A 27,045-nucleotide genomic window follows, 5' to 3' on the forward strand; every position below is an offset into this window, starting at 1 on the left:
CAGCAAAATTCGGAGGCGGTGGTGTTATGGTGTGGTCGTGTTTTTCATGGGTGAGACTTGCATCCCTTATTTTTTGCTTGCAACTATCACAGCACAGACCTATATCGATGTTTTAAGCATCTTCTTGCTTCCCACTGTAGAAGAGCAATTCGGAGATGGCGATTTCACCTTTCAACACGATCGAGCACCTGTTCATAATGCACGGAGTGGTTACACGACAATAACACTCCTGTAATGTACTGGCCTGCACAGAGTCCTGACCTGAGTCCTATAGAACACGTTTGAGATAGTTTGGAACGGCTACTTCGTTCCAGGCCTCAACGACCGTCATCGATACCTCTCCTCAGTGCAGCACTCCGTGAAGAATGGGCTGCCATTCCCCAAGAAAGCTTCCAGGACCTGATTGAACGCATGCGTGCGAGAGTGGAAGCTGTCATCAAGGCTAAGAGTGGGCCAACACCGTACTGAATTGCAGCATTACGGATGGAGGGCGCCACGAAGTTGTAAGTCATTTTCAGCCAGGCGTCCGGATACTTTTGATCACATTGTGTAACTAGCGGCGACTACTATTCAGGTGAGCTGCATACTGCTTACCCCAGTAGACCGATAGATTTTCAACAAGAAATCCTGAAGAATGAAAGTTTGTAAGCGGCGGAAGATATTTTAGAAGCGAATCAGGAACTTTAATTTTGCTGAGCCCTTTTATACGAAGCAGATGGCTGTATTATAGGCAACACTCATGATATTTGCATGCACACAGTGTCTGCACCCTGCTGCCTCTCAGGGGCATAACAAGTACAACAGGACGCTAGAAAGCGTCGGCGAATGCTTTGTTCCTGACAAAAGTTATTACCCAATCTGTCACCCCTAGACGTCAGATGCAAAGACGTAACAAACTCTACAGAAATTTTAAATTTTATCTTTATTTGAAGATGGCCGTTTGAGATGGCCGAAACCAGTCATCTGCAAAGGTGATGTTATGACTGTTCTGGACTTTTTTTTTTCTTACGATCACCAAAATTCGTAGCCGCAGCCGTACTTTCTGGAGGCGACAGTAACAACTGAACGAGTACACCCTGTAGGAGTAAGGAAGAGCGTGCACTGACCACCATGAGGTTGCGCGAGGTGTTGCGCATGTCCTGGCTGACCCAGAAGCCGATGAGCGCGCTGAGGCCCAGCATGCGCTGCGCGCGGCCCAGGGTGAGCACCCAGTCGAAGGGCGCGTCCCTCTGGCCCGCCACGCCCCCCGGAGGGCCGGCGCTCACCCGCAGCTGCCGCATCACCGCCAGCATCGGCTCCACCCCCAGCCGCTCCAGCGTCTCTGACAACACACCGGCCGCGCCGCAACGTCACCCACCTGCGCACACTGCACTGCACTGCACTGCTGCCAAGAGGACGAGGCTTCACTGAGGGTTTGTGCTCGTGCGGGAGAAATAGACCCAGGACCAGAAGCTAATCTGAGGAATGAGTCCACACACATTATAAAAAATGGATGTACATATGCCCGTATGTCAGGATCAGTAAATAATGCCCTTGAATATCTGAAACTAGCTTTTACAAATAGCTCCAGCCACATGAATATGTCACTCACTTCACCAAAAGAAATCCTTAATAAAATCTTTAAAAACAAAGCATGTAACGCCGGAAATGCATATCCTCCTATTTCCATCTATTGCACTGCAAATTTTTTTCCTTATTTTGAAGCATTAGCTGGCACACATCAAGAGCCCGTTTCGCCTGGTGACCGTGTCGAGAAGAAGGCGCGCCAGCATCCAGCTTCTGCAACAGCGACGGCCGACAATGAGTGACTGTCGCCACCTCCTCGATCGACGACTTCAAACCTTCAATCAACCAACAAGGAAGACTGGAAGCACGTAAAGTTTCAGAACTGTATGGCACACCTCAGCTTTTAAAATTGTTGCACCACAAAATTACAGCAACTTAGCATGAACCTTTGTTGCTCATTGTCCCAATTGCATTGCCAAGCAGGGTCCTTTCCTTTTCCGAAATGAACCCGAGTGTCGTTGGAATTCAAACACCAGCATTAAAATAATATAATTCGATTTCACTGCTTTAATTTCAAAGTTCAGTTAAAGTATTCATAGCTGGCTACAATATTTAGACTACACGAGCACAAATTAAGAGTGCGAGTTTTGTTAGCATATTTTAGCTTACCTGTGACTGCAGCTCTGCTTGGTACGTACCAAAATTTACTATTGTTAATTGTTCAGAATCATTTAATTCAAGTTCAAAGTTAAATCTCTTATTTCTAAATTGCGTAGATTCAAGTAGCTTTTGAAATGATTGTTGAGGTAGTCCAAGACTAACCGTATTTTACTGAATTTCGATGTGCTTCAGAAAGAAAGCTCACTATTAACTTCAGTCACTAAATTAAGTTTCGATTTTCCGGTTTTATTAATTATTTTGCTAAATTAAGTCAGAGTGTAGCGAAATTTATTACTTCTGACAAACTTTCAGTTTTCACACTACACGTGTCAACCTTCAGTTGCCACGCTTCTAGTGCTAATTATATGTCTAATAACCTTTCTTTTTCAGTTACTATAGTAATTGTCCATAGGACTGGCGACCATAATTTCCCCCAAATCTCAAATATCTAATTACTGCTAGTTAATTGTTAACGTAACGGCCGCACATTTACTTTCTTTATTAACTTTACCCCTTTTCAAAATTAATTTCCACCAGTTTCAATAGCATTTTTCCTTTTCATTTAGATGTAACCCTTTCCTCCCTCTTTACCGACAGATTAACTTCGGTGACTATTGCTTTCCCCAAATTTCCATTAGGTACACACGGTTTAATTTTTCACTGTCAATAAGGACGATAAGTGAGGGGGAGGTTACAAGCATTCTAGTGGTTACGATGAAATATCAACAAAGTTAATTAAGGCATGTTCTTGTGAGTTTAGTACAATTCTAAGTTACTTGTGTAACCAGTCAATTATAACTGGGACATTTCCTGACTGGCTAAAATATGCAGATGTTAAGCCTCTATTCAAGAAAGGGGATAAAGAGAAGCCGTCAAACTACAGACCGATTTCACTTTTGCCAGCATTCTCAAAAAGTTTAGGAAAAGTAATGTACAGGCAGCTTCTCAACCATCTGACCACAAATAACATATTATCAAGAACACAGTTTGGATTTTTGAAGGGTTCTGATATCGAGAAGGCTATTTACACCTACAGTGAAAATGTACTTAATTCATTAAATAACAAATTACAAGCAGCAGGTATTTTCTGTGATTTGTCAAAGGCATTTGACTGTGTGAACCACAACATCCTTTTAAATAAATTAGAATTCTGTGGTGTCACGGGCAGTGCTGCAAAATGGTTCAAGTCATACCTCGCTAACGGGAAACAAAGGGTGTCAGTGCAAGGGACTAGTGAATTAAGTCATCAGTCATCATCAGAATTGGAAGAAATTACATGTGGTGTCCCACAAGGATCCTTCTTAGGGCCATTGCTTTTTCTTGTGTACATTAATGATCTCTCGTCAGTTACACTGCCAGAAGCAGAGTTCGTTTTATTTGCAGATGACACAAGTATTGCAATAAATATTATGTCGAGTGTATTTCTAGAAAGATCTATTAATAATATTTTCATGGATATTAATAAATGGTTTAAAACCAACTCATTGACATTAAACTTTGAAAAGACTCACTACATGCAATTCAGAACCTGTAAGAGGTTTCCACCCAGCATATGCATAAAGTATGAAGAAGAGCAGATAGAACAGGTTGACAGTCTTAAATTCCTGGGATTACAACTTGATAATAAATTCAGTTGGGAGGAGCACACCACAGAACTGCAAAAACGCCTTAACAAATCTGTAATTGCAATTCGAGTGTTGGCAGACATAGGCGACATAAAAATGAAAAAGCCTTGCATACTTTGCCTACTTTCATTCCATAATGTCATATGGTATAATATTTCGGGGTAACTCTTCAAGTCAAACAATAGTTTTTAGAGTCCAAAAGCGTGTAATACGTATTATCTGTGGAGTAAGTTCACGGATGTCCCGTAGAAAACTCTTCAAAGAACTGGGTATACTAACTACTGCCTCTCAGTATATTTACTCCTTAATGAAATTTGTCCTAAATAATATATCTCTTTTTCCAACAAACAGCTCAGTTCATACATACAATACCAGGAACAAAAATGATCTGCACAAGGACTTAAAAGCACTTACTTTAGTTCAAAAAGGGGTTTGCCAGCAAACATAAAAAATTTAGTTACAAATAAAGATTAGTTTAAAAGGAGCCTGAAAGACTTACTAGTGGCCAACTCCTTCTACTCCATTGACGAATTTTGTAATAGAAACAAATGATGTATTGTATATATTCATACTATTAATATTGTTATTTCAGCAAAAAAAAAATTTACATGTTCCACATCCACGAGGATCTCCTCAGCACGGATCTATGGAATGAAAAACTAATCTAATCTAGTCTAATGTCCCACATCTTGTCCTAAACACTGTAGCGATTTCAAGTGAACTTGGTATACATATCACATACTGTCCGGAAAACATCACTTTATGTTAAGAAACACGTACCTACCAAACGCCCAAATACCCATACCTTAGTCATTCAGTATTTGAGAATGAGAACACTTAAGGGGATACGGAATCGGATTTTGGGTTAAAAAATCGAATTTTTTTTATTGGCGTATTATATTCTGCCATGTTTCCTCTTTAAAATGACGTATCATACATAGCTCTACTACAATTATAACTATTTTATTTTTATATATTTGTGAGATCGGGTATTGCGCTTTAGTTATACACGTCTCTCGTGGCTGACCATGAACTTTTTGGCAGTACCTTTAAAGTGACATGAATTCAAATATCCCGGTTTCCAGCGACTATTTATACACTAGTTGCCCGAAAATGTTTCTCTCTGGTTTCCTCAAGTTACTCTTTGACTTTGTGGCGGGACTGTTTTGTAAACAGTGTGATATAAGAAAGTAGTTGTTGTTGAGTTATTTCGTATTTAGTGCTTCATTTTTCGCAGTGAAAATGCCTAGAGCTAAAGCAAAAGTATTTAAAAAGCGTGTGAACTGGCAAAAGAAAAGAAATAATGATTCATTAGCAAAGCAAAGCAGTTCATCATCATCACTGTTGGAAAATGTGAATCCACTTATTACTGATTTGCCGAACGAACTTACACCAAATGAAAACAGTGCTTCTCATAAAAAACTAAGAGATTTGGAAGAGAAATATAATTTACTTGATAGAGGGAATGAAGTTTTTGAACTCATTGATACGAATATATTGTGTGAAGCTCTTGAAAACAGTTTGTGCTGCAAAAAATGTCATGGAAACGTTTCTCTGAAAGTAGAATCCCATGTTGGCCTGGCTGCCCAGTTTAATTTAATATGTAGTGTTTGTAAATACAGCTGTAAGTTTCCAAGTTCGGTTTCAGTAACTGTAAATAATGGATACAAGAAAACTGAACTTTATAGTGTAAATATTAGGTTAGTTTATGGATTGCGAGCAATTGGTAAGGGCAAAGCAGCTGGTGATATGCTATGTGGTGTTCTAAATCTTCCAAGTGCACCTTCGAAGTTTGAAGCTTACAATTATGTACTAGGATCTGCAGTTGAAGATGTAGCACAGAAGTCAATGCAGGTTGCTGTGGAAGAAGCAGTGGAAGAAAATGACGGCAGTCGTGACCTCACAGTGGCGTTTGATGGCACGTGGCAGAAAAGGGGCCACACCTCCAACAATGGTGTTGTAACAGCAACTAGTGTTGATACTGGCAAGGTTATTGATGTTGCAATAATGTCTAAATACTGTAGGTGCACAGGCAGGCTGAGAAATGAACACAGTGATGACTGTATTGCTAATTATTATGGTAGTAGTGGTGGCATGGAGGTTGCTGGGGTGAAGAAAATTTTTCATCGCTCTTCACAGTGGTATAATGTTCGCTATGTCAAATATCTGGGAGATGGTGACTCTAAAGCATTCAAAGAAGTTTTGGAAAGCAAACCATATGGGAACAGTGTAAATATAAGCAAACTTGAATGTATAGGACATGTGCAGAAGAGAATGGGTGCCAGGCTGAGAAGGTTAAAATCAGTTATGAAAGGGAAAAAACTAGATGATGGGAAAACCTTGGATGGCAGAGGAAGATTGACTGATTCCATAATAGACCACATTCAGAACTGCTATGGCCTTGCAATCAGGCAAAATACAGGCAATCTTGAAGAAATGAGGAGAGCTATATGGGCTTTATATTTCCACACCGCATCCACGGATGAGCATCCACAACATGGTTTGTGCCCCAAAGGTGAGAACAGCTGGTGTAAATACAATAGGGGACTAACAACAGGAGAGAAATACATTCACCACAACAGTCTACCATCAGCCATCATGGCAGAAATAAAGCCCATTTTCAGAGATCTGGCTGACAGAAGTCTTCTGATGAAATGTCTTCACGGAAAAACGCAGAACCCCAACGAGTGCTTGAATAGTGTGATATGGCATCGTCTCCCAAAAACAGTGTTTGTCTGAATTAATACACTACATTTTGGTGTGTATGATGCTGTGGCAACCTTCAATCTTGGAAATATAACTAAATGCCAGGTCCTTCAAAAGTTGGGTTTGTGTATTGGTTCCCGTACGGTACGTGCTATGTTCTTTTTAGATCAGCACAGACTAAGGCATGCTGATAATATAATCAAGACATTAGTGAAAAAAGCAAGACAGGTGCAGAGGGGTGCCAAAAGAAGACTTGAAGATGATTATGAAGACTGTGAAGGGGGTATTAGCTACGGATCAGGAATGTTTTAATCTTCTTTCTCCGTTTCCCGTAAGTTTACTTTTTACTTCATCTAGGAACATTATCTCAGGTACTGGTCAACCTAGAAGTCTGAAATTTTTATGACGTAGTGACATAGGTCCCTATTACATACTGAAACAACGATTTTTTAATTACTTGATTTACAAAAGACTTAGGGGTGATAGTCTAGTAAAAAGCGATGGAAAAAATTTACTTAAAAATAAAAGTACAATATCTCTGTAAGAAAATACTTTGACAATAAACTGTTGTTTCAGTATTGTTGTAACATATGAATGCACATACAGTAAAATTTTTACCTCTCTGTCTCCAGTAGTTTGTGAGAAAATGTTCCCTATAGTAGGCATATATTAACATTGCGGGGATAGGTGATTCCGTATCCCCTTAAGGCCTTGTTCAAATAACTTACGGGTCGACGTCGTCGACCACTGCCGGTATTTCGACAGGAGCACACCCTGTCATTCTCAAGGTACAGCTGCAAGGAGGAAGTCATGTGCAAGGGAATTTAATACAGAGGAGAAACAAGGAAGATGTCACACACAGAACAAGTAATCGCAGAGTCAGCACACAACGAAAGATAAGCAACACCAGAAATGTCGATAGTGACTATTAATCAAGAGGTGACGTAATACTAATTCTCTCCCTCTGTTTTCTGATTCCAAGCAGCATTTAAACAAAATCCACCATCTCTGTTAATAAGGTTGCTTGATAGTCTGATTTCAGCGGCTTCCTTAGTAACACTGTCCCAATAGCTGGACGTGCAAGCCAGAATCTCCGTGTTGTTGTATTCCACAGCATGACCGGTGTCAAGGCAATGTCCTGCAATAGCGGATTTGCTCGGCTGTTGTAAGCGTGTGTGACGCTTATGTTCAATACAACGGTCTTCCACACTCCTGATTGTCTCGCATATATATGACATGCCGCAACTGCAAGGAATACGATACACACCAGCCTTACGAAAACCAAGATCATCTTTTACGGACGCCAACAGGGCCTTAATCTTAGAAGGTGGTCGAAAAACACATTTCACATCATATTTCCGCAAAATACGGCCAATCCTGTTGGAACTGCTTCCTGCGTAAGGCAAAATGGCCGTATACTTAGGTGCCACTTCGTTGCTATCGTCACTCACCCGTTGCACAGAAGGCTGATAGCGCAGCGCACGTTTGATCTGCCTCTCACTATAACCATTCTGACGAAAGGTCACTTCGAGATGTCACCCGGCAGCAAACCCGTAAGTTATTTGAACATTCAGTTCGCCGGACAAAGTTAAGGTCTCACACTTAAGGACTTGCAACGAACTTAACGCATAGTTTCAAACTCTTACGAAACTTGTTCTCGCTGACGACCCCCATAAAATGATGAAGAGGAAAAAAGTTTATCCCTTACAACATTTTCGCTGTTCATGCAGTAAAACTGCTAATTTTTAATTTATTACTTCTTTACTATAAACTGTCTTCGCGGCATATTTTTCTGAGAATATTCCGATGTACCACTGAATGTACCAGTAGAATTATATCATCGTACGACACATAGTTCGCCGCGCTGGATTAGCCGAGCGGTCTGAGGCGCTGCAGTCATGGACTGTGCGGCTGGTCCCGGCGGAGGTTCGAGTCCTCCCTCGGGCATGGGTGTGTGTGTTTGTTCTTAGCATAATTTAGGTTAAGTAGTGTGTAAGCTTAGGGACTGCTGACCTTAGCAGTTAAGTCTCACAAGATTTCACACACATTCGAACATTTGAACGACACATAGCTCAGGAGATACGACATCAAATACTGAGATGCATGAAAAACCGCAACATCATGCATCACGTTTTAATTTATTACTTGCTTACTACTAATTCTATTCGCAACTCTACCACACAGTATCCGCATATGCCGCTGAAATTACAAATATGTATCGCTTTACGACACATTTTTAGAAGATACGAAGTAAAATACTGAGAAGTGTGAAAAACGGCGGCATCATGTCTGACGCCTTAATTAATTTCTTGTTTACTGCTAATTACATTCGGAACACATTTTGCATACAGTATCTACATACGCCGCTGAATGTACGTAGGTAAATACGAGGGCTATTCCGAAAGTAAGGTCCGATCGGTCACGAAATTGAAACGACTATGAAAATCCGATAAAGCTTTGCACAGATGTGTTGGGTAGTGTCTCTAGTATAACCCCAGTTAGCATCACGTCGCTCTTCTCATTTCTGAGCTCGCAGTGAGTGCGTAAAGATGTCTAGAAAATAGTGTCTGCCGCCAAGTACGGGGGCCTGGTGAGAAATTTCCCCTGAAGCTATGCAGCTAACATTACATAACTGTCGTGCTGTTTCGTCTTCAAGACAATTCTCAGCCGCATTCTGCAGGGGCAATGAAGATGCTCCTGCATCGTTTTCAAATGGAAATGTGAGATTACCCACAATACAGCCCGTAATTGTCTCCCTCTGAGTTTCAGCTCAGGTCACATGAACCGCTGGTTATGAAGACAACATTTCGGCACAAGACAACGAGCCGTAGGTCAGCGTAGAGAATTGGCGGAGAGCACTGGCGGCTGCCTTCTATAGCGAGGGTATGGGAAAGTTGGTACAACGCTACGATACACGTCTAAGTCGGGTCGGCGACTATGGAGATAAGTAGCTGCAAGGTGTATCTAACTGTTGCAAATAAAACATTTTTGATTTTTACCGTGGTTTCCATTTCGCGACCTATCGGACCTTACTTTCGGAATAGCCGTCGTACGAGGCCTGTTCAGAAAGTAAGCTCCGATTGATTGCCAAATTGAAACCACAGTGAACATCAGAAATGTTTTACTTGTAACAATTAGCTACACCTTTCAGCTACTTCTCTACGTAGTCGCCGTTCTGACTTAGACTTTTGTCATAGCGTTGTACCAACTTTTCAATAGCCTCATCATAGAAGGCAGCCGCCAGTGCTTTCCGCCAATTCTCCACGCTGGCCTACACCTCGTTGTCTGTGTCAAAATGTTGTCTTCAAAGACAGCGGTTCATGTGACCAGATATGAAACTCAGGGGGAGACAATTGCGGACTGTATCGTGGGTAATCTCACATTTCCATTTGAAAACGATGCAGGAGCATCTTCATTGCCCCTGCAGAATGCGGCTGAGAATTGTCTTGAAGAAGAAACAGCACGACAGTTATGTAATGTTAGCTGCATAGCTTCAGGCGAAATTTCTCACCAGGCCCTCGTACTTGGCGGCAGACACTATTTTCTAGACATCTTTACGCACTCACTGCGAGCTCAGAAGTGAGAAGAGCGACGTGATGCTAACTGGGGTTATACTAGAGACACTACCCAACACATCTGTGCAAAGCCTTATCGGATTTTCATAGTCGTTTCCATTTCGCGACCGATCGGAGCTTACTTTCTGAACGCCCCTCGTATATTATCGTACGATGTATAGTTCACGAGATATAACCTCACAAACAGTGAGATGCGTGAAAAACTGCCGCATCATTACTTCTTTACTTGTAACTCTATTTATAACATATTTCGCAGACAGTACACACATATACCACTGCACGACCAGCAAAATTATCTTATTCTACCGCAAAAAAATGGCTCTGAGCACTATGGGACTTAACATCTGAGGTCATCTGTCCCCTAGAACTTAGAACTAATTAAACCTAACTAACCTAAGGACATCACACACATCCATGCCCGAGGCAGGATTCGAACCTGAGACCGTAGCAGTCGCGCGGTTCCGGACTGAGCTCGTAGAACCGCTCGGCCACCGCGGCCGCCGATTCTACCGCACGCAGTGAGGAAGAAGATACGACGCCATAAACACTGGGCTGCGTGAAATGATACTGTAAGGCGAAATTTGCTGGAGATACGGATGAAATACGTGTACAAATACGTGTGAAATATGTTAAATATATGTGAAATACATTTGAAATGTGCGTACGCGGGGAAAGCCACGGTATAAAGGTCATCCTAGACCCATGGAACGATTTAAACCAAATTTGCTACACACAGTAGTTGGAATCTGTGAAGAAATACTGTGGGGGCAGCAAATACGAGAGTGCTATTAGGGTGAGCATTATAACGTGGACAGAGAAGGGGGGAGGAGTAGATGAGCAGACAGGGAGGGGGAAGGAGGAGATGAGCACAAATAAGGGTACCAGGACGTGGACAGACAGAGGAGAGAAAGGAAACAGGAAGAGACGAGCAGGGAAACAAGAGAAGATAGAGAGAGTAGGAAGACGAAATAGACAGAGGGATGGCGGAGGAGGAGTTGGAATTAGAAAGAGGAGGAGGAGATAGGCGGACGGGGAAGGTGGAGATCGAGGGAGGGAGGAAGAGGACCAGATTGACAGAGGGGAGAAAGGCGGAGGTGAACAGAGAGAGAGGCAGGACGAGATGGGCAGAGAAAGGGGAAGATAGGCAAAGAGTCGCGGGTGGAGGAGGTGGAGAGGAAGAGGCGGTAGGAAGAAATGGATTAATAGAAAACTGGAATAAATGAATATCGGCACTGCGCTGCGTACTGAGCTAATTACTGATATAAAAAGCTTTATATCACATTCGTCATTTGTTTTCTTGTTTATCGTAAACCTGTTACATTCTGTTGATCGCAAGCAATTACCATGTACAGCCACCACTGTAAGGAGCTGAAATACAACTTACATTGTCACTTTACAGCTAGAAAGATGGGTCAGCACGGGCTGTTGCATGCCGAGTTGGCGTATACCACAGTGACGTCATACTCTGTAGCAGCTCATACAACTACCCTGCCACGTTATCTGTCGGCTGTAAAGAAGTCCTTTTAGAATTTATCTGGCGGAAACGTCACGCAGTCAGCTGCTGTTTGCATATAGCACTACGTGTACTATGCGCTGAGCTATTGTGTCTTTAGTCGGTGGTATAATGCACGAAAAAAGAAGAAGAAGAAGAAGAAGAAGAGGAGGAGGAGGATACACGACGAAGGAATTATCCTAATGGGACGGAAATGGGTAGATATGATGTACATTTATAGACACAGAGCTCGTGTGTTGCCGGGTGTTACCGGTATCTTACTGAAACGATAGCCCAGTGTGGGTTGCCTTTAAGGGCAACAAAATGGCGCGCAGCGTATTGTCGACATACCGGTCTGCTCTGAGGCTGCCTCAGATGACAGACGGACGGGTCGTGATATAAAAAGAAACTGAACCCTCCCCCCCCCCCCCCCCCCAACCATCACTTCTGGTTGTCGGCCCGTGTGGCGGCCGACTGTCAGGTTGGTATCCTGCCGCTGTCCGGAGAGCCCCCAGACGCGTCTTCGACCTGGAATCTCACTGGCTGGAGAAGAATTGTCTTCAGTGATGAGGCCCGCTTCCAACTGAGCCCCAATGACCAGCAACAGCTGTGGGATACAAACCTGACTGTCGCCTGTCGTAAAGCCCGACAACCAGGAGCGATGGTTTGGAGCACCATATCTTTTCATAGCAGGACCCCTTCGGTTGTCATCCGTGTTACCCTTACAGCACAGCGGTACGTCGACAATACTCTGCAACCCGTTTCGTTGCCCTTAATGGAAGCCATTCTGGGCTTACAAAATGGTTCAAATGGCTCTGAGCACTATGGGACTCAACTTCTGAGGTCATCAGTCCCCTAGAACTACTTAAACCAGCTAACCTCAGGGCATCACAAACATCCATGTCCGAGGCAGGATTCGAACCTGCGACCATAGTGGTCGCTCGGTTCCAGACTGAAGCGCCTAGAACCGCTCGGCCACAGCGGCCGGCCTGGGGTTACATTTCAGCAATATAACGTCCGCCTGCACACGGTGAGAGTTTCTACTACGTGTCTTCGTGCTTGCCAAACGGTACCTTGGCCAGCAAAGTCGCCGGATCTCAGACCTGCTGAGAACGTTTGGAGCAGTCTGGGCAGCGGCCTTCCGCAAACTGGGGATTTTGGCGATCCAACACGCCAGTTGGACCAAATGTGGCACGGTATCTCTCAGAAGGCCATCCAGCAACTGTGTCAATCAACGTTAAGCCGAAGGTCCACAGGAGGACGACGCATTACTGACTTGCTCAAGTTGTAAAGCTCTGTCTCTTGAGTAACTCGTTCAGTTTTTTTGAAACTGTACTCATGTGTTTGTTATACACATATATCTACCGATGTCCGTGCCGTTCGAATAATTCCTTCGTGGTGCATCTATTTTTATCTTAGGGTGTATGCGCCTATACATAGTTAATCCTTGTCTTTAGCAAATGATGGGTTGTTGAATAATCAAAAGGGATGGTATTAATTGATATATTCGCGGCAGCCAAATGTACTCTGCACTTCAACTAAACAAATCGTACAAATTTTTGTTTCTTCAAAAATGGTTCAAATGGCTCTGAGCACTATGGGACTCAACTGCTGAGGTCATTAGTCCCCTAGAACTTAGAACTAGTTAAACCTAACTAACCTAAGGACATCACAAACATCCATGCCCGAGGCAGGATTCGAACCTGCGACCGTAGCGGTCTCGCGGTTCCAGACTGCAGCGCCTTTAACCGCACGGCCACTTCGGCCGGCCTTTGTTTCTTCGATTACCATCATTCCAGCTACTTTCGTTACACAAAAAGTACGTATAGTGTGCCATAATTTCAAAGACTCTACACTGTAAGTACCGAATAACATCACACAAACACACGGTTTCATAGCGACTTGGAAGGTGGCCGTCGTTGCGCTATGAGCTAGCTTCTGCTATCACAGCCATGGAGCCTTCTAGCTGAACACACGCGTGGGATATACCTCTTTGGAAACCAGACTGTCAGTTGGTAACAGGTGACGTCAGTCGCTTTCAGGGGGAAGACTCGTGCAGGCAGAACTGTTCCCTTGGGCGATAGCGATGCCTCTCTGAGTATGCTGAATGGGCAACGTGTGTCAAAGCTTTTGCATCTCCAGCTATCTGCGATATTCCTGTAATATGTTTAGGACAGGTTACGCACGTTGCGAGTTACTTTGTGAACGCCATATTCATGATTAGGACATATTTGTCTTGGTAACTATTTCACGATTGTGGCGCATGTTTTCAGAAAGCCGTTATATCCTCCCTTCCGTTCTGAGAATTTAATGTGTGGTGTCACCGCCAGACACCACACTTGCTAGGTGGTAGCCTTTAAATCGGCCGCGGTCCGTTAGTATACGTCGGACCCGCGTGTCGCCACTGTCAGTGATTGCAGACCGAGCGCCGCCACACGGAAGGTCTAGAGACGTCCTAGCACTCGCCCCAGTTGTACAGCCGACTTTGCTAGCGATGGTTCACTGACAAATTACGCTCTCATTTGCCGGGACGATAGTTAGCATAGCCTTCAGCTACGTCATTTGCTACGACCTAGCAAGGCGCCATTACCAGTTACTATTGATGCTGTAAAACATGTACCGTCAAGAGCGATGTTCACCAATTACGGATTAAAGTTAAGTATTCCAGAAGATACGTACGTTTTTTGCTAGTCTCAATTCCGTGTCCTGTTCCAGACCTCACACCAGCCTGCGTGAGTTTAAACGCGTGCCTTTCGGCTTCCTTCTAGTAGGTTGGCTGTCTTGCCAATCCACAACATAATGGATTTGCATGTAGTGATCTTTTCTGACGAATTCGTTTAATGTACCGGTAGAGTATTTTTCCATGTTTGAACCCAGCTGATTGTTACTGATAGTGTCGTTTAACCATTTTTTCAGGCGGCACTCAACAGCAGAAATATATTTAGAGACACACATAACACAATGTATTGTAATTCGTATTTAATACGCGTAGATAACAAACACAATAAAGCACTGTGTTATGCATTTATCAAGACTTCGTTTAAAAAAGAGAAGCATGCATTTTCATTCGCTGTAAATGCAGCTCTTTAACCGTATACGTTTTCTTAGTCACAAAAAAAGCGTAACACAGAGAGAGATTTTGATTCACACGTCCACACTTCCCGTTGACTACTGAAAGCCACCTCGTATAAGTATACAAACTCGCATTGCATAGCAGCGTGACTTATTTCTGGTCCACCGGTAGTAGCGTGAGTTATTTGAGGTGCATATGCAGACAATTATATTTCAGATGCTGTTTCGGAGTAGAGCAGATATGTTGTTGCATAAGTAATCTTTTATTTCAGGAACATGAGGGGCAGCTCCTTCTTTGCATTTTAAGGTCGAAGAACGTATTTCGACTTTCGTACAAGTTATCAGCCAGAACCAGTAACCGTTGACAACGACGTTTTACTATAGGGCATTTCACATTGCAAAGTCTTAACTGTCCAAAGGCAAGTTGCAGATTAATGACTATCACAGATAATAACTTCTGATGCTGGAACCGTTAAATATTAACGGAAATAAACAGATAGTAAATTTCAGATTTTAGTTTCACATGATAATTTTTCACACAATATGCATTCAGTCACTACGTCACACAGTACTAATCTCAACATGCGATTATCACATGTTGCAGCCAAAGAATAACAATCGTTAAAAAGCTTTCACATGAACAGGTTACCTGGTTACATTTAGAAAATTTCAAACTTGATTATGAGTCACACATAATTATTCTTAGTCGAAGCCAAGGCCGACTTTCTGGCATTTCAGCACTAGAACTCGATAGGCTTTGCGACTTTAAGTTGTTTCTGGATTGACAGTACGCTGGCAACCGTTACATAAATGTTCCACTTCTCAGTTAATTAAAAACAAAATTAACGCAGGGAATTTATGAAGAGATATATATCCTGTGGTCCATTTTTGTGGCCATTGCCTATTTTGTTCAATATTTATTATCGGAATATTGCGTTGTGGTGCTCAAGCAGCGAGCGTGGTGTCTTCTTGTTACTTGCTACAACTGATCTTCTCATACAGAACACCCTCCCAACTTCACTTTGATCCGTGGCCTTTACGTCAGAAGCATCGGGCGAATGCCATTTGTTGTCTCTGATCGCGTCCCTTTCTCCTCGGCATTTTGTAAAAATGTAATATTATTTGTAGTAAAAGAATGTAAATAAAAAAGGTGCTGTGACAACGAACGATGCCCTCTAAAGTCCCGGAACAGTTCAGAGGTGTCGCATTGTCAGTGACGTTCAGTAGTGAGTGTCGAACTGGTTGACGTTTTTCACCGTCACTCAACAACACTGATTAGCAGAGAGTCCGTCCCCTGTGACGTGCACGTCCGACAGCTTCCAGAGGGAAGGTTAATTTGGTGTCACAGTAATTAACGCTGCGTTATGCGACACTTGTCCTGATTGGTCGTAAATATGAAAGAGCGCCCAGATTGATTTTCATTTGCTTTTTTTTTTTTTCATGCATACGCTTACAAACATCCGCTGGTCACACGTACAACAGGGACAGCGTTTTTGCTGCGAGTAAAACTGTGTCACACATAACGTCTCTCTCTATCGAACAGTCTGTGTCCATGGATGAGATGGCGCCGATGACCCAGCAGTTTACAACCACGAAACCTTAATAACAATAATAATAATAACTACAATTGTAATAATCATCATTAACGTCATCAATTGATGGGTCGTTCTGCCACACAGAATCCCGGCACCAGGAAGAATATTTCGTTATTTGATTATCAGTTCTTACTTTCCTGTTGCTGTCGCAAACGATGTGCAGGGGAACGATTATTGGTAGGCCTCTGTGCAGTGTCGAATCTCTCTGATTTGGTCTTCGTGGTGTTCTAAAGAGAGATGCGTAGGAGGAAGCAGTATACTGATTAAATTTCATAGGACCGTACTCTCTCGGTAATTTAACAGTAAATCACTCTATAACGTTCAACGACTCTCTAACAGCGTTTGTCACTGTAAGTTGGATACGCATCTCTTTGACGCTTTCCCGCTTCCTTAACCAACATGTGACGAACCGCAGTGGTCTTCTTTGGAACTTCTTTATTAGCCCTGTCGATCCTATCTCGTATGGATCCCAGAATGGCTAGCAGTATACAAGTACTGGTCGAACGAGGGTTTTGTAAGCTGCCTCCTTCGCAAGTGGACCTCACTTTCCGAGGATTCTTTCAATGAATCTCAGTCTGGTACAGTCTTCCCTATCATTGGTTGTGGCATTTCCACTTTAATTCTCTCCTTAGCCAGACCCGTTTTTAATTGGTGTGGCTAGTTCAATGATCGTTCAGAAATCGGGTATTCCTACAGTAATGGGTCTTTCCGCCTATACCCGGCCGAAGTGGCCGTGCGGTTCTAGGCGCTGCAGTCTGGAACCGTGAGACCGCTACGGTCGCAGGTTCGAATCCTGCCTCGGGCATGGATGTGTGTGACGTCCTTAGGTTAGTTATGTTTAAGTAGTTCTAAGTTCTAGGGGACTAATGACCTCAGAAGTTGAGTCCCATAGTGCTCAGAGCCATTTGAACCATTTTTCCGCCTATGTAGGAAAACTGAAACTCTGTCTCGCAGAGAGATGGAAGCTGAGAGTGTGGTTTCTAAACTAGACGCTACCGCCAAAATGTAGGCTGCAGTAGGAGGATCCTGCCCTCATACTGCGCAGTCCTCAAATTAACCTCGAATAACTGGCGTACTGTACGTGGTACCAGTCCAAGACATGACTGACCTACCTCACTACTGAACGCATGAGACAGCGTACTTCAGACGAGTATCGGTACAAGCTCGTTTCCACACTACTCTGTGATACAAGCAGCTTTGGATATGAGGACGCAGATTTACCCTCAGCTCGATAACACGGGTAGTTGTGCGTAGCAATTTCCTGTAGTCACTAGAGACTCCTGTAAAAGACACACAAACTATGCGAATCAGGAGAGATGCGCAGTTTATAATCTGAATTAAGTACTATATAAAGGGTGCCAGTTATTGAACTACACGAAAAAAAACGTAATAGCTACATACTACGGCGTTCACAAACTTTATTCAACATGTAAACGTCTCTACAGATATTCGGATTTAGATTATGAGATGTTCGACATGCCTGCGATCATTGGCGATGATGTGGCGCAGACGAAATTCTGCATGACCCGCTGAAGTGTCGGAACACAGATGGCGTCGATGACCTCCTGAATGGCTGTTTTCAGCTCAGCAGTAGTCTTGGGGTTACTGCTGTACACCTTATCTTTAATATAGCCCCATAAAAAGGAACCATTTGTTCTGATCTGGAGAACAGAGCGGCCAATCGAGGCCCGTACCAGTGGCCTCTGGATTCCCGAGAGCAGAATGCGGTCCCCAAAGTGCTCCTCCAGGGCGTCAGTCTGCTGCTTCGATGCGGTCGAGCTCCTTCTTGCACCAACCGCGTGTTGTCGAAATCGGGGTCACTTTGGACAATGGGGATGAAATAATCTTCCAAAACCTTCACGTACCGTTCGGTAGTCACCGTGGCATCAGGGAATATCGCACCGACTATTCCGTGACTGGACATTGGACACCACACAGTCACCAATTGAGGGTGAAGACACTTCTCGATCGTGAAATGCAGAATTCTCAGTCCCATAAATGCGCCAATTTCGCTTGTTGACGAACCCATCCAAATGAATGTGAGCTGCGTCGCTAAACCAAACCCTGCTGCGCGTACTAATACCCATCATGCCCCGCGGCCAACCGCGCAGTTTGAACGTCCTAACGCAAACCGCTCAGAAATTATGACGGTTTTATTTCGTATATTTCAGTAATTCTCACCCTGTAAATGCCTTTGGTGTGGAAGGACGTGGTTTCGTTTCTCGGTACCTCCTCAGACTTTTTTGTGAGGCAGGGAGGTCTGGAACGGGGTCCACTCGGCCTCTTGAGCCCAAATGAGGAACTGCTTGAATTAAGAAGCAGCAGCTGGTTTCACCACGATTCATGTACTGTCAGTAAGGACTGGAGGTGTTTGTGATAGGCTCATCACAGGCTTTGTAAGCAGCAGACGGACCGGTAAGAGTACACTTAAGAACCTAATCAGTGAGTGGTGGCAGTTGTATAAGTGTATGTTTGTCCGAAACATAAAACGGAAGCAAAACTGTTTGAATTTGGTTTGAAATATCTGTAATTTCTATTTCAGAGAATATTATTTTATCCATCCTCAGCAACTGTAGTCGCATGTGATGAATCACTAAGCAACCGGTTGCATAGAAGAAATTTAATTTCTCTACCTGTTTCGGACACTCAGTGCTCTTCTTCAGAGGCTTATACCTATGGCATTATTTGAGACTTGGAAAAAAATGCGATAGGTATAAGCTTCTGAAGAAGAGCACTAAGTGTCCGAAACTGATAAAGAAATTAAATTTCTTTTATGCAACTGGTTGCTTATTGTTTCATTATACACTAATGGCCATTAAAATTGCTACACCACGAAGATGACGTGCTACAGACGCGAAATTTAACCGACATGAAGAAGATGCTGTGATATGGAAATTATTAGCTTTTCACAGCATTCACACAAGGTTGGCGCCGGTGACGACACCTACAACGTGCTGACATGAGGAAAGTTTCCAACTGATGTCTCATTAAAAAACAGCAGTTGACCGGCGTTGCCTGGTGAAACGTTGTTGTGGTGCCTCGTGTAAGGAGGAAAAACGCGTACCGTCACGTTTCCGACTTTGATAAACGTCCGATCGTAGCCTATCGAGATTGCGGTTTATCGTATAGCGACATTGCTGCTCGCGTTGGTCGAGATCCAGTGACTGTTACCAGAATATGGAATCGGTGGGTTCTGGAGCGTAATACGGAACGGCGTGTTGGATCCCAACGGCCTCGTATCACTAGCAGTCGAGATGACAGGCATCTTATCCGCATGGCTGTAACGGATCGTGCAGCCACGTCTCGATCCCTGAGTTAACAGATGGGGACGTTTGCAAGACAACAACCACCTGCACGAACAGTTCGACGACGTTTGCAGCAGCGTGACAATCAGCTCGGAGACCATGGCTGCGGTTACCCTCGACGCTGCATCACAGACAGGAGCGCCTGCGATGGTGTACTCAACGGCCAACCTGGGTGCACGAATGGCAAAACGTTATTTTTTCGGACGAATCCAGCTTCTGTTTACAGGATCATGATGGTCGCATCCGTGTTTGGCGACATCGCGGTTAACGCACATTGCAAGCGTGTATTCGTCATCGCCATACTGGCATATCACCCGGCGTGATGGTATGGGGTGCCATTGGTTACACGTCTAGGTCACCTCTTGTTCGCATTGACGGCACTTTGAACAGTGGACGTTACATTTCAGACGTGTTACGACCCGTGGCTCTACCCTTCATTCGATCCCTGCGAACCCTACATTTCAGGAGGATAATGCACGACCGCATGTTGCAGGTCCTGTACGGGCCTTTCTGGATACAGCACATTCTCCAGATCTCTCAACAATTGAAAATGTCTGGTCAATGGTGGCCGACCAACTGACTCGTCACAATACGCCAGTCACTACTCTTGATAAACTGTGGTCTCGTGTTGAAGCTGCATGGGCAGCTGTACCTGTACACGCCATCCAAGCTCTGTTTGACTCAATGCCCAGGCGTATCAAGGCCTTTATTACGGACAGAGGTGGTTGTTCTAGGTACTGATTACTGAGGATCTATGCACCCACCCGTTTATCATCTGCATTTCTTCTTGGTGTAGCAATTTTAACGGCCAGTAGTGTATATTTGAGAGTGTTCAGATTTCAGAGTTAGATATTGCTGAAACAATTCTCGCGCTTGCGGAGCGGCCGTAAGTACTTGTCTAGCAGAGTTTACCAAGGGACTTCGTGTGTGTTGGCGGCTGGGTTTGCTGTTAGCCATGCGTGGTACTCACGCAGTATACTCCATCGAGGACCAAAGTAGAGATTCTTCACGGAAATGTTAGCTGACACCACTTGGTGAAAAGTTACAATAAAACAGACGCGATCTGGCCTGTATCAGTGAGGGGTGGACGCGATCTGGCATGTATCAGTGAGGGGTGGACGCGATCTGGGCTGTATCAGTGAGGAGTGGACGCGATTTGGCCTGTATCAGTGAGGGGTGGACGCGATCTGGCCTGTAACAGTGAGGGGTGGACGCGATCTGGCCTGTATCAGTGAGGGGTGGACGCGATCTGGCCTGTATCAGTGAGGGGTGGACGCGATCTGGCCTGTATCAGTGAGGGGTGGACGCGATCTGGCCTGTATCAGTGAGGGGTGGACGCGATCTGGCCTGTATCAGTGAGGGGTGGACGCGATCTGGCCTGTATCAGTGAGGGGTGGACGCGATCTGGCCTGTATCAGTGAGGGGTGGACGCGATCTGGCCTGTATCAGTGAGGGGTGGACGCGATCTGGCCTGTATCAGTGAGGGGTGGACGCGATCTGGCCTGTATCAGTGAGGGGTGGACGCGATCTGGCCTGTATCAGTGAGGGGTGGACGCGATCTGGCCTGTATCAGTGAGGGGTGGACGCGATCTGGCCTGTATCAGTGAGGGGTGGACGCGATCTGGCCTGTATCAGTGAGGGGTGGACGCGATCTGGCCTGTATCAGTGAGGGGTGGACGCGATCTGGCCTGTATCAGTGAGGGGTGGACGCGATCTGGCCCGTATCAGTGAGGGGTGGACGCGATCTGGCCCATATCAGTGAGGGGTGGACGTGATCTGGCCCGTATCAGTGAGGGGTGGACGCGATCTGGCCCGTATCAGTGAGGGGTGGACGCGATTTGGCCTGTATCAGTGAGGGGTGGACGCGATCTGGCCTGTAACAGTGAGGGGTGGACGCGATCTGGCCTGTATCAGTGAGGGGTGGACGCGATCTGGCCTGTACCAGTGAGGGGTGGACGCGATCTGGCCTGTATCAGTGAGGGGTGGACGCGATCTGGCCTGTATCAGTGAGGGGTGGACGCGATCTGGCCTGTATCAGTGAGGGGTGGACGCGATCTGGCCTGTATCAGTGAGGGGTGGACGCGATCTGGCCTGTATCAGTGAGGGGTGGACGTGATCTGGCCTGTATCAGTGAGGGGTGGACGCGATCTGGCCTGTATCAGTGAGGAGTGGACGCGATCTGGCCTGTATCAGTGAGGGGTGGACGCGATCTGGCCTGTATCAGTGAGGGGTGGACGCGATCTGGCCTGTATCAGTGAGGGGTGGACGCGATCTGGCCTGTATCAGTGAGGGGTGGACGCGATCTGGCCTGTATCAGTGAGGGGTGGACGCGATCTGGCCTGTATCAGTGAGGGGTGAGCTGCGTCCACTCGTTTCCAGTGACACAGAACATTGATATCGATATCTGCAGTGTTGGGAGGCGAGAACACTGACCGAATTGCAGCAACAGCATTTACCTACATCTGTTTCATATTTAAGGTTCCTGTTATTTGCTCAATTACCTTGAGTTACGAAATTACAGCGATCCAAAAGCTAAAGTCTTGTTTATTGGCCTTGCAACGTATCCAGTTCTTATGTTGATTGCCCACGGTCTTTTGTAAGATTGCCACATTTTTTTCCTATAAACAATAAATGCTACTACTTTAAGAGAATGATTGTGTTTACTATATTTATAAAACAGGTCCCCTTAAACTTGATCGTATTAAAAGCGCCGCGTCCCGGAAGAACAAGGTTCCGTCTCCATCAGACACACAGCCTGGGAAGAATCACAATATCCTCCCGAATAAAAGCACAAAAGCTTCTAGGAGATGCTATAAATCGTAACTCTGGCTACAGGGCATATTTGCACAACCGTGAGACCCATAGACGCTGTCGTTAAACATAAGATTTCTTCATATGGTATGCATATATTCTTTCAAGTACAGTTAACGCCGCAATGAAGGGAGGGAGACAATTACCAGGACAGAAAATGATCAAAATATGCAAAATGTATTGCCGACACTGCTACGTGTATTAAGTATATAGAACTGCGAAGGCTATCGCAAGAGAAAAAGCCTTGGAAGTCAGCATAAAAAGACAAAAAAGTAGGTAAAACATCTGACACGAATCAGGAGAAAGTGCAGGACAACCAAACGCATAGACTCACAACTCGAATTCATTTTGAATAGTTCGATTCAGTGACTTAATGGAATGTGTTACATAAATCAACAACAAACAGTTCTGTAAGTTATGATGGGCAAATGAAAGTCTCCGTTAAACAATGAGTTTCGGGATGGACGTGTTATACATGCAAAGAACAACATCTGAAATGAAACTACTGCATGGGATAAAAGTAAAAGAACACATACAAGCGGTAAAGACAGTTTAAACACATTTAGTGAAACCAGCGGATAAGCGAAATGTTATCATTCCCAGTTTTCCATTTACACAGTTTTATTTTTAATGTAAGGCAAAAATGTCGGTAGCAAGAAACTAGAGACTGAAAATAAACCAGTTTATTTACATCATCTTCAGTAAACATGGAGAGACAAGCATTTATTTGACGAATTAAGCGAAATCTCTCCCCGTTGCTTCTGTCCGTCCAATGCTCTTCTGACGCTCTGTAAAATTTGCCGTTTTTAAAAAGCGGTGCTTTGAAACACGCGAAGAGGAGAAAAATGAAATTAATTCCTGTCAAAAGATTACGTTTGACTGAGTTAGCGAACGGTGTTTTATATCAGCATTGTTCTCGCTTTAAATCCTCGCTCGAAAAGAATTAATCTTCATTTAAACGGTTTATTTCGGAGAAAGCGCCGTGGGGAAGTTACAGATCTTTATCTCTGTCGACAGGAATGTAAATCACGAGGTAAATGTAAAAAAAGAGGCGAAAATACATAGTGGATAAAAAGAATGTTCCACCCTAGGTAACATTTCTGGCGTGATTTGTGCCGGAGACAAACGATGCGAATTGAACAATCTTCGGAGTTACCGAACTGTAATTCGTTTCCGAATATATATATAGTTTATGAACTAATAGCTGGCGTGGACCACGAACTTGTGCTGTTGCTACACACTGGTTCAATAAACGGAGCGGAAAATGGAAGATCGTTGATTTCAATAGAAGTTTAATAATAAATATCTCTACGAAGACGATTTATATTTTGTAGGGCACTTTTCTGAATATATTTAGAAGTTGTAAGATTACAAAAAATCGCTTTTGTTCAAGGAAATTGCATTGTCATAAGTTTGTAGCGGTCTTAATATTCACCACGAACATAATATTAGTAAGAAGAAAAGCTCTTTATCTGTGTTTAAGTTTTCTGCAAATTAAGAAAATGTCTATCTGTTCACAAATAAACCTCAAAGAAACAGAGATCGCATGTTATAGAAAACAGAAAAAATTGTATTGAAAATACTCGTACATCGATACATTTTGCCAACAAATTTTTATGAATATCTTTTCAGAAGTCCCATTACCAATTAACATATAAAAAATAATGTATTGCTATTTTAGACATCAGTCATTAGACTGCTGTTATTTCTTTGTCTTTTGAACTCATTTTTCCATTTCCGTATATCTGCTGCTACACCGAACATCCTCTATGGTCTTTTCTAGATACTCGAATCTTAGCGTGTCGCTACATTTTCTCATTCCAGTGTCCCTTCAAGAAGCAAGTTACCTAATCATGGAGGGCCTAGGAAATATTCCACCAATCTTTTCCTTTCTTCCATTCACAGTTTTACGTATATCTATTGTTTGTAGTACCTACTGCTTCCGAATTTTATCTCTTTCGTTAAGTTTAACAAAACCCTGTTCTCTAACACTGATACTCATTCCTTAAACTTACTCATTTATTTTCTTCGTGAACTCACCAAAGTCTCCTGCGAAAATAGTCAAATATCTTTCCCTTTCATCTCAATACTCGTTATCGTTAACACCTGCCTGCTAAAGAGGGACAACAAAAATTTATTTTACTTTTATTAAGTCGTTAGTCACTTCTTCTCTTGCTAACTTCTGTTTAACACGTCATACGAGACCTTTAAAGCCCTCAAAATTAAACTTCATTGCACTGATTCTAGCAGAGACACGAGCCAGATTCACACGCAGCGACCCAAATTTAATGACATCTTTTGCTTCTTTCGTTGTCGTTGCCATTGAAGGTAAAATCTTCTGGGTGCATGATGATATTCTTGAAACTTTTCCAAAACTTGACGTTTGATCCCTTCCTCTGGATTGTATCCTGGTATTGTCGGGGAGCTCAACAGATGGAGAGAAACGCCAATTTTTTGATAAGAAATCTGAAGAGGAATATGACGCAGCTTAATCATTCAAAAGTTAACACTTTTAATTGTAACGACTTTCCTCCTCGCTTTGGCCTGAGGGCTCACGACATGGTGCTCGTTAGCCCCAGAGCTCAAATGCTTCTATTCTCTCCTAAAATAAAATCAGTCCAAAACAGAAATTAAAATAAACAATGAACGAAAATGTCGAAAATAAAAATATACGATAATTGTAGAAAATTCTAAACGTATCTTGATAAGAACAAGCTACGTGATCAGGCTGTGCTGTATTTTCCTGAGACAAGGAACAGGAATTTACAATTCTGATCGTGCAAGTGCGTCATGACAAAAGAAAGAGTGCAAAATTGTGGTCTACATTGTCGTTAGTTAACTGCATGAACTCATCCAAAATAAGATGTACGGAGAGCTGTACGCTACAAGCAGCGTATATTGGTGAATTTTCTCGTTGGAGGAGGGAACTGTGATTCAAAAAGCAGAAGGCTTTCTAGAGGCGTGTTAAAGGGTCTTCGTTCCTCATCACTGGCTGCAAGGAGTTACGCCAAGATCAGGTTTCCCTAACTTCTAATCATTCCTCCTCATAATGACGCGTTGAGGCCTCTCCCCAACAGCGAGATTACGGATTGTAGGTGGACAATACGATTTGCTTGTGTTGGTGCATCCTGCCGCATCCGCCACTTCGCTGCCCCAAAATTCCAACATGCCTTGATGTCGAGCAGTGTATTGGCTGCTTCCGCAGATACTGTGGGCGAACGGGAGGAGCCGGGGTTTGAATGGTAGGTTCATCTGTTGGGTACAGTGAAGGCACGTAATGCGCTCAGGGCAATGCGGCAGATAAGGAATTTAGTGACATGAGGATGTTTCGTACGCTCCATTTTTCTCAAAATTTCATGCGTCTCCATATCATCTACTGCGAACACAATAAGCGGTTGTTGCGAACACATCTCCCACATAACCGCCTCCAAGGCAGGATCTGTATACAGCGCTACCCCTGACAGCCGATGGCTATCAAAACTTGGTGCTGGCTCCCACAGTAGCCGACACAACACCACGACACGCCCAAAGCTATCGTTGCGTTGTTTATTCAGTCTTTTTCTCACGGTCACCTCCCACTTGGCTGTCCCTTCCCAGAGATCCGGATGGGGGACTATTCCGGAATGTTTTACCAATGGGGAGATCATCATGACACTTTTTCAATTACGGGCCATATGTCGTGTTGATACATGTTATGTGTCTTTAATGTAGTGGTTTCCATTGCCTTCCGCGTTCTCATACCTTTTATCATTGATAATTCTTCCACTTTTAAATGGAGTATCTTAGCCCAAGAGCAAGAGAGTGCCCTGAAACTGTGTCCGCTGTTCCACCTTCTTTGACAAGGCAAGGGTGACGTCTTATGCTAGAAGTCTTCGTCCGCCACTGCTGACGATTTTTACTAAGCGGTGGCGGGGTTCGACCCCGGGTCGGAGGACTGATTACCAACCAAAGTCACTAGGCCACGACCACCACTGGAGACTCACCCACGTCCAGACAGGTCTTGTACAGCGCCCGCGCCTGTTTCACTGGCCGCAGGTCGTCGTCCCTGTCCTCGGCCTCCAGCAGCTCTGCAACAAGTGATGCGATACATACATAAACAGAGGAACACGTCAGCGATGAAATACATTGAAGATTAAAAACAGGAAAAATAATAGCTACTACCGAGAAGCGAACGACGAGTTATGCCAACTTGTTGAGAATGAACTGTTGCCACAGCGGGACAGATGCCCGGAATGCCTCACATCCGGGGCATGCAGCCACGGCATGCATTATGGACCAGTCATTGTTGAACTACAGCAACGAGAGGAATTGGACAACGTCAGACGAACAGCATCTGCCCGCCTTAGTACACTACTGGCCATTAAAATTGTTACACCACGAAGATGACGTGCTACAGACGCGAAATTTAACCGACAGGAAGAAGATGCTGTGATATGCAAATGATTAGCTTTTCACAGAATTCACACAAGGTTGGCTCCGGTGGCGACACCTACAACGTACTGACATGTGGAAAGTTTCCAACCGATTTCTCATACGCAAACAGCAGTTGACCGGCGTTGCCTGGTGAAACGTTGTTGTGATGCCTCGTGTAAGGAGGAGAAATGCGTACCATCACGTTCCCGACTTTGACAAAGGTCGGATTGTAGCCTATCGCGATTGCGGTTTATCGTATCGCGACATTGCTGCTGGCGTTGGTCG

At 44.1% G+C, this 27,045-nt stretch overlaps 1 protein-coding gene across 1 annotated transcript in view; it reads right to left on the reverse strand.

Moving 5' to 3' along the window:
• Positions 1 to 27,045, reverse strand: part of LOC126253707 (neprilysin-4-like) — an 823,274-nt gene that overhangs the window by 168,686 nt on the left and 627,543 nt on the right. The window contains exons 6-7 of the mRNA XM_049955239.1: positions 26,331 to 26,414; positions 1,107 to 1,321 (exon numbers count right to left, since the gene is read on the reverse strand). Coding sequence (XP_049811196.1) covers positions 1,107 to 1,321; positions 26,331 to 26,414 — 299 coding nt within the window. The remainder of the gene's footprint in view (positions 1 to 1,106; positions 1,322 to 26,330; positions 26,415 to 27,045) is intronic.

This window comes from Schistocerca nitens, chromosome 4 (genome assembly GCF_023898315.1).
Source record: "Schistocerca nitens isolate TAMUIC-IGC-003100 chromosome 4, iqSchNite1.1, whole genome shotgun sequence".
In the NCBI taxonomy this organism is placed as follows: domain Eukaryota; kingdom Metazoa; phylum Arthropoda; class Insecta; order Orthoptera; family Acrididae; genus Schistocerca; species Schistocerca nitens.